At 42.4% G+C, this 14,547-nt stretch overlaps 1 protein-coding gene across 1 annotated transcript in view; it reads left to right on the top strand.

Annotated features, from left to right (window-relative positions):
- Positions 1-735: 735 nt before the first annotated feature.
- Positions 736-14,547, top strand: part of DOT1L (DOT1-like histone H3K79 methyltransferase) — a gene marked incomplete at its 5' end in the record, with an annotated part of 49,024 nt that continues 35,212 nt past the window's right edge. Inside the window, 6 exons of the mRNA XM_010012573.1 lie at positions 736-779; positions 3,490-3,564; positions 5,647-5,710; positions 7,559-7,787; positions 10,556-10,650; positions 13,480-13,542. Of these exons, the coding sequence (XP_010010875.1) occupies positions 736-779; positions 3,490-3,564; positions 5,647-5,710; positions 7,559-7,787; positions 10,556-10,650; positions 13,480-13,542 (570 nt within the window). The remainder of the gene's footprint in view (positions 780-3,489; positions 3,565-5,646; positions 5,711-7,558; positions 7,788-10,555; positions 10,651-13,479; positions 13,543-14,547) is intronic.

The following is a 14,547-nucleotide window of genomic DNA, read 5'->3' as shown; positions in this document are numbered from 1 at the left end:
TGCATATCTTACATGCAGCTCCCAGGGCTTCATTAGCATGACTTGGGAATGGCTTGTGCTAAACTTAGTCTGCTTCTGTTGCTCCTGAGTAAACTCCCAAATGAAAGTCAACAAACATCTGTGCCTCACAGTCTAGTGTATACTTGTAACGCACAAGTTTGAATGTGACTTGTGCACGTGTTTTGGGTTTTAGGTCATGAAAAGGGCTGCATTATTCTGCGTATTTGGGTCTTCTTTGTGTGTGTTAATGTGTGCTGTGAGGGTGTTTCTTCCTACACTGGTATCCACTCCTACTGTTTATTTGATGCTTTATTTTAGAAAGCCATTCGCTGTGCTAGAATCTTAGTGCCCATATGGAGATGGGAGCATGTACCAGATGCTAGGGCCATGAAATCAGCTGTTCTTTGTGGAACTTGCAGTCAAATACCTATTGCATACTAAGGGTATCAGCTACACAATGCCTGATTTCAGAGAGTAACAAAGAAATAAGTAGAATGACAGTTCCTTCATGTAAATCTTCTGCTAGTCCTTAGGAACTTGAGGAATGTATTTCATTAGGCCTTACACTTTTGTGAGAGGGGTCGTTTGATGGGTTTAATGGCCTGGGTGGCAATCAAGGCCTCCTTTGCTAGTATGATTACCACCTGTATTCTTAAAAGGATTGTGATTCCTGTAATGTTGGGATAAACAGCACACCTGACATCTCTTTGAAAACATCTTTTCTTTTCATTTCAGGACAAACACCATGATGCTGCTCACGAAATTATTGAGACAATTCGGTAAGTGTTCAAGGCAGATGTGGCTAGAACCCTTCCCTCTGTCTCACTGCATCCCAGTGACTGGCTGTCTTGAGACAAGATATAAAGGAAGGCAGCAGTTATAATTGTAAATTAGCAGCTTCAAATTATTTTCTGAGCTGAATTGATAACTGTTGCAATGCAAATCTCCCTGTGAAGTGGACTTTATTTTAACTTGCCATATTCTGTTCTCATTTGAACAGGATTAAAAATGAGGAGTGATATTCAGCTTTGGTGCTTGTGGCAGTCTGTACTTGATCTTGAGAAAAGCAAGGTTAAGCAAACATCATTGGCATGATGTGTTAAGTTCTGGTCTTGCATATCCTCTTCCCAACCCTCTCCCTCTCCCCTTGTTGCTATGATGTCTCAGCATTGAGGAATTTGCATTATTCGGGAATGATGTTCTCTTCATTCTGCTGGTAGAGTTGGACCAATGTGGGGAAAATGGGAGGATAAAGGTGAAAGACTAATATGCAGAGTAGGAAGTCTGAGCATTTCCCGGCACAGGCAGTGGTTTTGTCATGGCTTGCTGTTACTTCAGCAGGGTAAGGAGGTGACTTGCTGTAGAAGACCTTTTATTAAATGCTAACACAAATCCCCCAAACACCTGAGGGATGTTGTCCACATTAGATTGTTTAAAAGCTGTTCTTGTTAGCTGTTTTAGATCCTTACCATACAGGCTTTCTTTGCCTGAGGCTGTATCTACAGCAGGTATTAGTGACTGGATGGTGCAGCTACAGATGAGGTACAAAGAATGGTATTTTAGCTGCAGACCCATCAACTTTGAAGTTTGGTCAGTCACATACGGCCTAGGGAAAGGTAGTGGGCCTTGTTTGCTCCCAGCATGGGTGTGAGAGCAAAGTGCTTGTGTGGTAGTGTTGATAATGTCACTTATACACACACAATCAGTGTTTTTCCATGATCTGTGGTGGGAGAGGATGTGTAATGGGACTAGAGCTGAGAATTTTTCTTCCAAAGGAATTTCTTTTTCTAACTACAAAACCTTGACACAAGATGCATTGCCACTGCTGCTGCCCGTTCCCTCGTACTGATGTGGATAAGATTCTGTGCCTTGGAACTTGTGGCATCATTTGTCAGGGTGATTATTGAGAAGACCCTTTCTGAAGGGATTTAAACAGACAAGATTCTGTTTCTGATTCTTCCTACATTCTAAGAGTGAAGATCATTTCTGTGAGGTGCCGTTGTCAACAGTGCTGAAAGTGGTTGCTGGAGTCATCGGTGGTTGTGCTCCCTGTGCTACAGTAGCTGGAGGTGAGGGGAACACTGTGTGTTAGAAAGCAGTTGGGCCAAAGGAATGTTTCACAACCGTGTCTTAAGCCTGATTGCAGTGCACACAGTGTGTTAGAGGGCTTTCAGGCTGCTTTGCCTGCCTTGTGCAAAGTAACTGTCATGTGGTTATGAAAGCGGTGGGTAAAAGAATGCAAAGAGGTATCTGCATTTATCTCTTCAGGCCAGTGGTAGATGATGGGCTGTTGACTGCCCGTTCCTGTCATTCAAGAGCAAAAAACTTGCAGACATCAAAGCACTAACTTTTTTTTAGGAAGATCATAGTATCCTAGAGAAGGGACCTCAAGGATCATCTGGTCCAACCTTTCTTGGCCAAGCATGACCTGGACTAGATGTCCCAGTACCCTGTCCAGCTGAATCTCAAATGCATCCAACACTGGGGCATCCACCACTTCCCTGGGACCATTCCAGTGGCTGGTCGTTCTCACTGGAGGTGAGAGACGTTAGTCAGAAGTCAGCCACAGATGTAAAGTTCTGCTTTTTACTTGCCTATATGTTTATTTGATAATGTCAGTCAGCCAGAAGAACCAGAACTGTTGGAGCTCTAGTCATTATTGTTTCTTCACTGATTTAATACGGAAGCATGTATCAAGGTGTGTGAAGAAGAAACTGTCGTCCCTATTGGAATTCATCCTATGATTTGCTCTGAGGTTTCTTGAGGTTTCTTTGATGCTTTTGGAAGGAAGTGTGTGCAAAGCTTATGTGGCTTTTAAGTTATCTTTGAGAGGAGTTACTCTTCCTACATTCCAAGAGTGAAGATCTCTTCTGTGAGATGCCATTGTCAGATGCATTGCAAGTGGATGTGCACTATCCATTTCTAATGGCAACTCCATACAGGGCTTTACACACTTGGTGTGTCAAAGGGATTTTTAAAGCAAAATAACTTCTGAAAATCTGTTTTGGGTTGGGTTACTTAAGGTGTAAAAGTGGTTTAGAGCGCTACACGGAGGAGAATATCCTCACAATGACTGTTGGCATTCTTTTAGGGTGCTGCAGGAAACATCTTCAGCTTTGTCAAAGCTTGTTCCAGCATCAGCATTCTTCCGCATTTATGTTTTATGTTAGATTAGCATCAGCCGTGCCTTTCAGTATTTTGACATGCATTTACTACATTTATCACCTTGTTTTGGAGTTGTGCCATTTCAAAAGAGCTTTCTACTCGTGCCAATGTCTATGGGCACCTTACTGTTTATTCAGCACAAATGCAAACTCCTGCAGCTTTCTGATCAGCAGGTTGTGATGTCTGCCTTACTCCTGACAAGAGTGTGGTCTTTCAGCTCGCTGCAATATTCCATCTTAACATACAGCAATGCCAGTCTGGAAGTGAGGGAGACTGCCTTGTTATGCTTCATTGGAGATGTTGTTATTTCTTTTCTCATTTCAGGTGGGTCTGTGAAGAAATCCCAGATCTCAAGCTTGCTATGGAAAACTATGTTTTAATTGACTATGATACAAAAAGGTGAGAGGAATATTTTTTTCCCACCAGGAGGACAGGTCAGCATGGTTTATAATGCATCAGTTTGTAACTGGTTATTCTTAGACACTATGAACTGCAGTTTTCTTTTAGAACTGGCTTCAGACTCTGCAGAGTTATTTTGGTAGGAAATGTGTAACAGCAATATTGGCAAAGGCTGTTGGATTAAGGACATAATTGGAAACTCCACACAGTAGAGAGTTGAGCTCTGGTGTACGTTGGAATTACTCACTCCGAAACAATGATTGGTATCTGCGCTGTTGGACTGTGTCCAGTGTTAGGAAGCTGAATGGCACTGAGGTTTCTACTTTGGTAGTAACTCAGGATTCCTGTTTAGAAAATGACACTGTCAGTCAGCGTCGTGCCTGTGGGAGGATAACCTTCCCCACCCGTCCTCTGGACTCAGTGCAAGCAGGATGCTCTGTGGGTGAGGGGCTAAATTAAAAAACAAACTATTCATACTGGTCTTCTGGATATTGAGAAGTAATTTTAAGATGCTTGTAGTTACACTTCAGTACCTAGTCCACAAACAGCTGAAAATGAATGTAAAGTATGTGGCATTTGCCTTGAGGTTGGGAGGGGCAGAATCTGACCTGAGGTGTATCTGTGGAGAGGTCTGAGATTCTGTGTGTTGACTTGGCTGTACTAAGACTGGAGAAAGAGATGACCTTGAAGCTGCAGCTTACAAAAACCTCCTTCGTTGTTTTCATGGGAAAGACTGAATTTCTTCAAGTCCACAGCATCACTGAACTTACAGAATGAGGTTTACAGATGAAACTGCATCGCTGTCATTAATCACTGGCTCTTGCTCTGAGAACCTTGTATCATGATCTGTATTGCTTCCTCCTCTCTTAATTATGTTGTAATTGTTTCATTGTAAGACTTGTTAGTCCCTCTTCCTCTTGAAAAATTCAAAAGGAGAAATTGGGGTCAAGCATCCCTTGTCATCAAATCCATTGATTGGAATTTGTGGATTACTCACAGTGACTGCAGTGCTGTAATTTCGGTAGTTCTGGCATCCTCACTGGGCATGTTTAATTAGGTAGCACCAGTGTGGTTGGCAACAGTGGAAGAGAAACCCATTTGTTCCCAGAAGTCACACCCTGCTCACCTTTCTGCAGCTTTTCTAGGAAGCCATAAACCTGTAACTGTGGTAAATGGCTTTAGTCTTTTTACTTCCTTTGACAAAAATCATCAGAAAAATTACTTGTAGCAGATAGACTGCCACATGGATGTGAATGAAATGCACGTGCTGTGCAGACAAAAACCCATTTCAGCCCCTTGCTTTGTCTTAACATGGAAATAAGCAGGGGCAGTTGAAAGCTTGAAGTGGAAGTCAGCAGTTCTTGTAGAAGAGTGTGGCAGTAATGAGGATCACAAGAGACTGAAGAGCCACTTCTTTGAGATGTCCCCTGGTCACCCCCCACCCCTTTCTGGATTTGGGAATGGCCATGTTTTAATTATCTTCCTTCTGTAACTCCTTGTATTGTTTTTTTGCTGCTGCTTTGTGGGTCTGATTACTTAACAGATGATGTTCCTAGCAATATTGTTTCTTCCCTGGCCTGAGATGAATTTATTTAATCCTCTCAGCTTCTGTCATTAAGGCATCTGCCTGAATTGACTGTAATCCCAAGCAGCCTGTGAAGCAATCAGCACGCTTTCCTGATGGGTGACATTTTAGATTGTGTCCTGGGTCTGTCTGCAGCTTCAGTTCCAGAGTTAATTTCTAAGACTGGTTATCCCAGAGAGATGATGGAACAAAGGAGAAGAATTTACAGATGCCTTAAGGTTCTGTGCAGCTGAGAGTATGGAAAAGAAATAATGGTCTGTGAGAATATAAAACTTTCTAATTATCATACTTTGAGTTCAGTCTTTTTTCTATTAATTAAGGAAACTAATATGAATTTATCTTGTTCTCCTGGACTACTAGGGAATTTTTTTTTAAAGGAAACTGTATACAAAGTCCTAATGCTGAGTATGTAACTGCATGTTCTGCAAGAGATAAACCCTAAAAACCTACTTACAGCTCTGTTTTTAACTGACCCTATGTTCTTTCTCCCCCTGTAGCTTTGAGAGCATGCAGAGGCTTTGTGACAAGTACAACCGAGCCATCGATAGCATTCACCAGTTGGTATGTATTTACTTTTGTTACACACCATCACGTTTATCCAGCTGGTTGGAATTCACATTCAGTGAATAATACCCAGAAAGCAGTGACTTAGCTCTGGATTGTGTGTGTTAGTCAGTTGCAACACCAGTATTCAGCACTTCCATTCTTTTGGGGACTTAGTAAGTATGGTATTAAACCTTATTTTCTTGATCACACCTGGGCAATTGAGCTGTTAGTACTGGAAGGGCATTCTTATAGGAAGAAAAGAAAAAAAACCCAATTTTCCACCCCAAATGCAGATTTTAAGGTGTTGCTCCTTAGTGCTTGCTTCCAGCACCGTTATTTTGGACTTTGAAGTAGCAGTTACCTTCAGGGGGCTTCTGTGCATTTAATGTCTAGATGTTTCACAGGAATTTATCATATAGATTTTCTTTTACATGGGGAAATCAGTGCCTTATAGGTACTTAAATTATCCATGTGAACTCTCTTGTGTACTGTAAACGTGGTCAATGGCTTAGGAATTTCCTTGCTTGCCGCTCAGTTCAGCTACTCTGTTCTGTGGGATCACTGGCCAAACTAGAATGTACTCCCTTTTCAGACCAATTTAATAAGCTTTTAGGTTTTCTTACCCCTATAAAAGGTTGAACTGGAGGAAGCAAAACACGAGCAGTGAATGAATGTTACTATTCTGTTTGATTTTGGAAAACATAGGTGGCTTTATTTCTCTGCTGTGCTGGCGGGAATTATTTGAAGTGTGCAGTACTATGGAAACAAGACTTTTTTTGCCAGGCTTTCCTTTGCTTTGTGGGCCTACAACTACCTAAAACTCATGCTTGTTTGGATTCAGCGCCTTCATGTGTATGTTGGTTAGTAGCTAAAAATTGGAAGCTATTCAGCATTTGCAATTGCTGACTGAAATCACAAACCCAATGGGTTTCATTTTGGCTTTGCCACCTGAATCTCAAGCAGAGGATTGTTTAGGTGGGATCCTGGCTTTGTCCCTTTTTTGTTTGTTTTTCCTTATCAAAGGGATAATTTTAAAAACAACTTTTATGGTGTGGACAGGGGGTTTTCTGGCAAAGAAAGGAAGCTTGATTTCCATCTCTTTCCTGCCACTCCCTGTGTGAGTACATAGATCCCTCCCATCCTACAGTTCCTGAAAGAAACAGAAACTGTTCTTACGTGGACAGAGCAGTCAACATCAGTTCAGTGGTGGTCAGTACATAAAGAGATGAGTGAACAAACTTTTACACCTACTCTAACTATATTTGGTATTAAGCTTTACACTACACTGCCTATTGATTTTTACATCTCTTTAATTTCTCCTTTCCCACCCATTTCCAGCAGGTATATTTAAAATCACCTACTAGTTGAGGTGAGACAAAGTACAGAGCAGTCTGTGTTGTGTCATTTCTTTAGTGCTGTTCACTGGTTTTGTCTCTGCAGAGCACCTGCAGATCAGCTTGTGAGGGAGGGAATGGGAGGGGATTGTAGAATCATAGAGTGGTTTGGGTGGAACCGTCAAAGCTCATCTAGTCCAACCCCACTGCAATGAGCAGGGACAGCTTCAACTAGATCAGGTTGCCCAGAACCACATCCTGCCTGGCCTGGAATGTCTCCAGGGATGGTGCATCCACCACCTCTCTGGGCAACCTGTGCCAGTGTTTTACCACCCTCATTGTAAAGAATTTCTTCCTCACATCCAGCCTGAATCTCCCTCTTTTAGTTTAAAACCATCACCCCTCATCCTATCACAACAGGCCCTGCTAGAAAGTCTTTCCTCAGCCTCTATTCTGTATTATGCCAGTGCAGCCTTGTTGTGGTGATGTTTCCTTGTGTTCATATTGTCTTCCTGCTCTTTCTCTTCAGTGGAAGGGAACCACCCAACCGATGAAACTGAACACTCGTCCCTCCAACGGGCTCCTCCGGCACATCCTGCAGCAGGTTTATAACCACTCGGTGACTGATCCTGAGAAACTGAACAACTATGAGCCTTTTTCCCCAGAGGTTTACGGAGAAACTTCCTTTGACTTAGTGGCCCAAATGATAGATGAAATAAAAATGACAGAGGATGATTTGTTTGTTGACTTGGGCAGTGGTAAGTGACCAATAACTGAAGTGGTTTTTCTTTTTCTCTTTTGCTTGCTGTTTTCTCCTTTTTTTAAAAAAAAAAAAAAGAGAAAAAAAAGATGAAATTCATCTTTGGAAAGTAAACCAGGACTAAGGATTGTGTTACCGGATAAGCACCTTTTCTAGATAATCCTCAGTGATGCTCCTGGTTTTTATGACAGGATTAAGTAGACCAAACAGAAATCACAGACGCTTTTTCTCTTCCCTGTAGTGATAGGGAAGTGTCAGCCTACCAATGCAATAAACCCTTGTTACAGAAAACTCTTGGTTTCTGCTGCTATTGGCAGATACACTTATACAATATTAAAAATGATGCTTGAAAGATAATAGCAGTTCCATTTCTAAGGATTCATCTCTTTTCATGTTATGCCTTTCCTATCTGAAAGTGGGACTTCTTGACCCTTCCCATGCCAGTGTGAAACTCTTGGTGTAGGATCTGAAAATTAGGCAGTTTTTTTCCCTCTGGCATACTTTTCAGTCTGTGAAAAGCCTTTATAGTTGGCTTTAACAGCTGCTTTGTGAGACCCCACAAGATCTAGCTTACAATCTCCAACTGCATCTTGTGAGCAGGTTAGTGTTTTAAAAGGAAATAGGTATTTCTAGTTGGTAGAGAAACCAGATATGACTCAAGCACATGTGGAAGAGATATACTGAGCAAGATGATGATGTTGTTTGTTGCTGAAATCTGGTTCAGAGCAGGAAAGGAGTAATAAGAATTTCCCCTTTCACTGGATGGGTTGTAAAGTTTTAAATGAAGTATGTTTTGGTTTTGTTGCTGGTATGATAGAGGGCTTTGGGGAAAAGTATTTCAAAATGCATCCAGTTGTTAAATGCAGCAGGACTGCCATTCCCCCCTGAAACTGAATACATCTCCAGTCAGAGATCTTCAGTAATGTTTCTCATTTTACTTTTTTTACCCTCTACTTCCTCCCTCAGTGGGACTTAGGTCTGAAATTTCCTGTTTCAGTGACTTATGTCCAGATGAGACATTTAGAAAAGCATCAGACCTGGCAAGTTATTTTCCATCTGGAAGAAAATGTAGATGCTCACAACTGTTTGTTCAGGAAGGTTAAAGAAGATTGTATCTGAAGTCCTGTAGTGCTGTTGATTAACAAGCTCAAATGTTAGATGCTTTTACCTGCTATCATCAGAAATAAAATCAAGTGTTTGTTGCAGACCTCCCCACTGTCATCTTGGAGGTTGAGCAGCAGTATAAAAATTCACAGTATAAAAGGTATAAAAGGAATGGTTTAAATTCAGAAGCCTTGGACTTATAATGTTTGGATTAAATTAAAACTTCTTGACCAAAACCAGGGCACTTCTGCTGCTGTATCGTGTGATGTCTAAAGATGCAGCGTGTTCTTGATCGTCCCTTTAGTCTTTGTCCTCCTTGCTCTTTATAAATAAGAAACAGTGAAGCAGTTCTGCCTCAGATCTTTTGATTGCTCATGTTCTCCCCCTGCACAAATGTGCACATCCATATTTGCATGTGAATCAAATCTGCATGCATATGCAAAATGGGAATTGGCAAAAAGAAACCAACCCAAAAACCACCAGAAACCCCCAACAGCAAACCTCCCTGTCAGCACTACAGTTCTCATTGTGCCAGACAACATTATAGTGGTAATGGTTTACATGCAGGAGTTCCACCCATTCAATTACCAGTGCCACTTCCTGCCTGGATGGAAACCAGCAATATGTTTCCATGCAACTGGGCCATCCTCTTTGGCTCACTCTCCTTTCCCATGTGGTCATCTGCAGAATGATGGAGAGTACTGGTGAGAGAAGAACAGGGGATGTGTTAGTCAGAGACAAAAAGGGATGCATCAGCCTACCATTGATGAATATTGTATGGTTTAAGAGTGACAATCTTAAGTGACTGCTTTAACAGGTGTGGAGTGACATTGCTCTAGTGTGTGCAAAATGCGGGTTGCTTGTACAAGTCAGTCTTGCCAGTGTAGTGGTTGCTCCTGAAATTTTGAGTGTTGAACCCTGTATTTTCTAAAGTAGTATCCTACAGTAGCTCAGACATAAATATGCTTTAACATGTTGTAGGCTTTGAGCTGCATTTCATGGTGAAACCGAGTATAAATATTGCGAGACTTGACAAACCCTTTTAACCAATCTTAAGTGGCATAGGTATGTGACCAGCAAGTATTTGCTATGGTTTTATCCAACTGCTTGTTCAATTACTTCATTAAATGGTGAATTACAGTGTAAAACCTGTAGATTTGGTAAAATTTGTGGACAAAACCTGTGTGAATTTGTAAAACTGAGCCTGTAATAGTTAATAAAAGTAGTCATTCATAATTATGCAGACATTGCTGTAAATGCTGTAGCCTGATGCTATTATCATAAGAAGTACTCAATATATTGAAAAACATAAACCTCAGAGCTACAATGCTAGAAATCCCTTTCTGAAAGAGCAATGTAATTGCTCTGATTGCTTTCTAGTTAGAATTTAAACCCTCTTTACTGAAAACCAGCTTCTTAGTATTTCACATCTTGTAGGGAAGTGGGACTGGCTTTTATAATGGACAGTGCCTTGAATGTGCTTTTCACTTGAGAGTTCAGTTCACATGGGAACTGTGAGACACAACTGGGACCTGAAATTGCAACCTGAAGTCCAGTCCCACAGATGCTTATTTTCCTGTTGCCTTTTCCAGTAAAAGCTCTCCCTCCCCTTGCAGTGGTTTTCTGCTGAAACTTGTTCTTAGGTTTGGTTTTTTTCTGCAGGTGTGGGTCAGGTGGTGCTTCAAGTGGCTGCAGCCACCAACTGCAAACATCACTATGGTGTGGAGAAAGCTGATATTCCAGCCAAATATGCTGAGGTGAGATTGTTTTTGAAGTGAGTTGTGTGTATATGTCTTACTTGAAGGCTCACTCAGTGGTTCTGGATTACTATTAAGTGCTGTGCAGGAAGAAAAGCAGAGTTTCATTCCTAGTTTATTTTGCTTCTTGGATCCAGGAGCTGATCAAAAGGAAGTGCAGTGTAAGCGTCATATAAACCTGCACTCATTTTGTCTGAAGTGACTCTACTACAGGGCTTCCAGAGACCATGGCATTAAGCAAATCTAGGCATGAATTCACCCAACAAATAGTTCTTAAAGATTTTAAAGGCTATGTTTCTGCTTATGACAGTGGTGCCCCCCTTTTTTTTGGTGTCCCGAAGCTGAAGTTCAGCTTAAACTGTTGTAGGCAATTGATGAGACCTCTGGTTACAGGATATCTGGTTAGTAACTGCTCAGTAGGCCCCAAAATGAAGTCTTACTATAAGAAAACCATAATGTTTAGTCAGACAGACAGTTTTCTTCACACTTCTAATTCTGTGCCAATGGGGGGACACCAAGAAAATCAGTTCCAAGGCAAACCTGGAAGACAAATGAGCTACAAGCAAACAATAAAGGTTAGTCATGCCTTACCATAAGAAGTTTACTTTCTTCAGTAGACTGAACAGAAACATGTGCCTCCGTATTGTTAAAACAGGCTGACTCAGTCTGTACAGGCTAGAAAATTATACCTTCTGAAGGGAGGGGAAAAGAAATAAATCCTTGATCCTCTTTTTCAGTGGTGTAGGCAAAAATACATGAACACAGTGGTAAAGAGGATCAGACAAGGATCTAAAAGTCCCATTTTGTTTGTCCTGCAACGACCCAGTGGAAATTTCCAACTGGAGCACTGCGTAAGCATTCTGGTTTCATTAGGGAGTCACTTGCAAGGCCTGGACTCCTGTCTGTATTTAATAGTAAATGTAAAGATTAGTGTTAAAGAGGGAAAGTTAAATCCTCACTTGCACTAATACCCCTTTATGTCATTGTGCAAAAAAGGCTTTAAGTGAAAATGGGTAGCAAACAAAAAAACTGCCCGCAAATTGGGTGTTAAGAGTATGAACTCCTGGAGTACCTTCAGCCTCAGACGTACACCAGGATTTCATAAGATCATGGGGTGAATAAAATCCTCTGTGTTATTCTGGTTACAGGCACTGTCCTGTCAGGTTTAACAGCTACACAGCTGCTGCAGTGTCAGAACGTGTGAAGCTGCCTGTGCTCAGCTCATCTGCCTTGTGCTGTGTGTCACGCACCAGTTTTCCTCCCCACCTCTGACAAACAGTTGTGGAGGGGATTGGATTAAGTTTCTAGTTAAGATTGGCTGAGGCCGCACATCTCTGGTTACAATGCTAATGAATGCAGATGACTTTGAAAAGCTTCAGCTACAGAGAAAGTGTGTTATGGATTTGTTTTAGAGAAGGTGTCTTAAATAACCCAGTAAAATGTAAGCTCATACAGCACATGAAAATATAGAAGATTTCTCTGATTTATCCTGCTAAGCTTTGGAGTGTTTTTGAAACATAAAGAATCTTAAAACACAGCTGCCAGCACTGGTTTATTGACCTGCTGATGGAGGTCTCCACCATCTCCAAGACATAAAGCCAGAATTCCTGCGGTGCTTCTCTCCCTTACCTCCTTTCCTGCTATCTCCAGATTTGGGCCCTCACATATGTGGAGTAAAATCCTAAAGATCCGGAGGTTTTTCAGTCTTCCAAGACACTTCAGTTTCATTTTCAAATGTGTTGTATAGGTGTAGCTGGACCCTCACTGCCACTCTAAAACAAAGACTGCATAGTGTCACTTTACAGAGAATGGGGTGAGATTTTGTAATTGTGAAGATGCACCGAGCTATCAATGTCTGGGGTTTTTGGTTCCTTTCTCCTGTATTTGGGCAATGGAAAACTGGTGCCAGCTACCTGGGTGGGTAGTAGCAGCCTTCCATCCTCTGCAGCCCTTCTCTGTTTAGATGTAGTTTCATAGAGAATCCCAGACTGGTTTGGGTTGGAAGGGATCTTAAAGCTCCTCCAGTTCCAACCCCTGCCATGGGCAGGGACACCTTCCACTAGAGCAGGTTGCTCCAAGCCCCTGTGTCCAACGTGGCCTTGCAGACGGCCAGGGATGGGGCAGCCACAGCTTCTCTGGGCACCCTGTGCCAGCGCCTCAGCACCCTCACAGGGAAGAACTGCATAAGAGCTGATCTCAATCTCCCCTCTGGCAGGTTAAAGCCATTCCCCTTGTCCTGTCCCTTCAGGCCCTTGTCCAAAGCCCTTCTCCAGGTTTCTTGTAGCCTCTTTAGGCACTGTAAGCTGCTTGTAGTTTGAAACATCCTTCCTGGTTGCTCCAGCAAGCGTGATGCTCCTTCCGTTTGCAGTTGCAATACTTTGCATGCCACTTTCTGTTTTCTCATTCACCCCAGCAGACCTGTCCTTATCCTGTTTGTTCCTTTGCTATCTGGGCTTAGGCTGGGCTGCATTCAGTGCCTCCTACTCGCTGTGGATTATGTACCACAACATGGGAGCTACTTAACATTGTGCCATTTTTAGTGCTGAGGAGTGTTAACTCAGTTTGCCTTGTTTTTAACATGTAACTTTGATGAAAAGGGGGGAGAGAAGATGCCAGCTTTGACTTGGCCCTGATGAAGCAAAATGAACTACAGTAGTTGTCTGACTGCCTATCCTTTGAGTGTTAATGGCCAAAAAAAACCCCAGACCAACCAAATTAAAAGTCTTGAGGGTTTATGAACACTGTCAGAGCTGCATCTCCTTTTACTGTGATGTGAATGGTAATGTGAGATGTCCTAATAGGTGGTTTTGTTTTTCCTTCCTCTTCTAGACGATGGACAGAGAGTTCAGAAAGTGGATGAAATGGTATGGGAAAAAACATGCAGAATACACAGTGAGTGAAATTCAGCTGAAAAACTTTGTGATCCATGCTGATGTACAGAATTTGCAAAGTCCTCTTCAGCCTTTCACCAGCCAGGCAGCAGTTATGAGTCAGATCTGCTTCCTGGCTTTTATCTTGACCCCCAGGCTGGTGTTCTGCAAGACACCCTCCCAGGCCCCTCTCTTTGTCTTGCCTGACATGTGGTATGGTGTTATTGGGAACACATTCAGGTCTTCTCAGAAGCTCTTGGAAGATTTATTCTTCTAAAACGTTATCGTTTTAACTGGGGCTGCCATGTGTCTTTGGTTTGTATTAAATATCCTTTCACTTCCCCTCCCTGCTCTCCCCATGGTGTGGAGGTTCTGCTGGGTAGACTATTCAAAGTGGCAGCTCCTCCTTGGGTTTCTGAAATCTCCTGCTAGAAACAAAAGGGGAAGATGTGGTCACCTGGTGGTGGAGGGGACGGGAGGGCAGTGTTTTCAGTCTTGGGGAGCATGGGGTTGAGTTCTGGATGAATCCCAGTACCCTGGGATTAGAGCAGAGCACTCCAGGACCAATTAAAGATAGATGGTTTGCAGATAGGGGTAAGGGGTGGGTTGTGGGCTCTGGAGGGATGGAGGGTGGTTGGTTCTGATCTGGAAAGGGTGTGAGTCAAGTGCTCTGAAGGTGGAGCTAGAGCAGGGAGGAGTAAATGGGTCATCACAGGGTATCTGTCTAGTTGGGGTGGGGATGCATGCTGGAATAGCATTCCTCTTCCTCCACATGTTAATTAATCTTTGTGGATGTGTTTTCTACACTGTAATGATAGCGTGAAGCATGTGCAGAGCTTTGTGTCATTCCTTCCCCTTTTCCTTTTCTCCCCCTTCTTAAATGTCATTAAGAAAATCTGCTCCCTAGTTAATCATTTCCCAATGAGGAAATTGTACATAGTCATAGTGCAACAGGAACCCACTTCCCAGTGGTCAAGGAAGAGGCTGGATGGATCAGGGTTGTTCCTTAATTGCCCAGAGAAGTTGG

This window comes from Nestor notabilis, unplaced genomic scaffold, assembly GCF_000696875.1.
Source record: "Nestor notabilis isolate BGI_N333 unplaced genomic scaffold, ASM69687v1 scaffold11814, whole genome shotgun sequence".
In the NCBI taxonomy this organism is placed as follows: domain Eukaryota; kingdom Metazoa; phylum Chordata; class Aves; order Psittaciformes; family Psittacidae; genus Nestor; species Nestor notabilis.
This window is presented reverse-complemented; position numbering and strand designations above follow the sequence as displayed.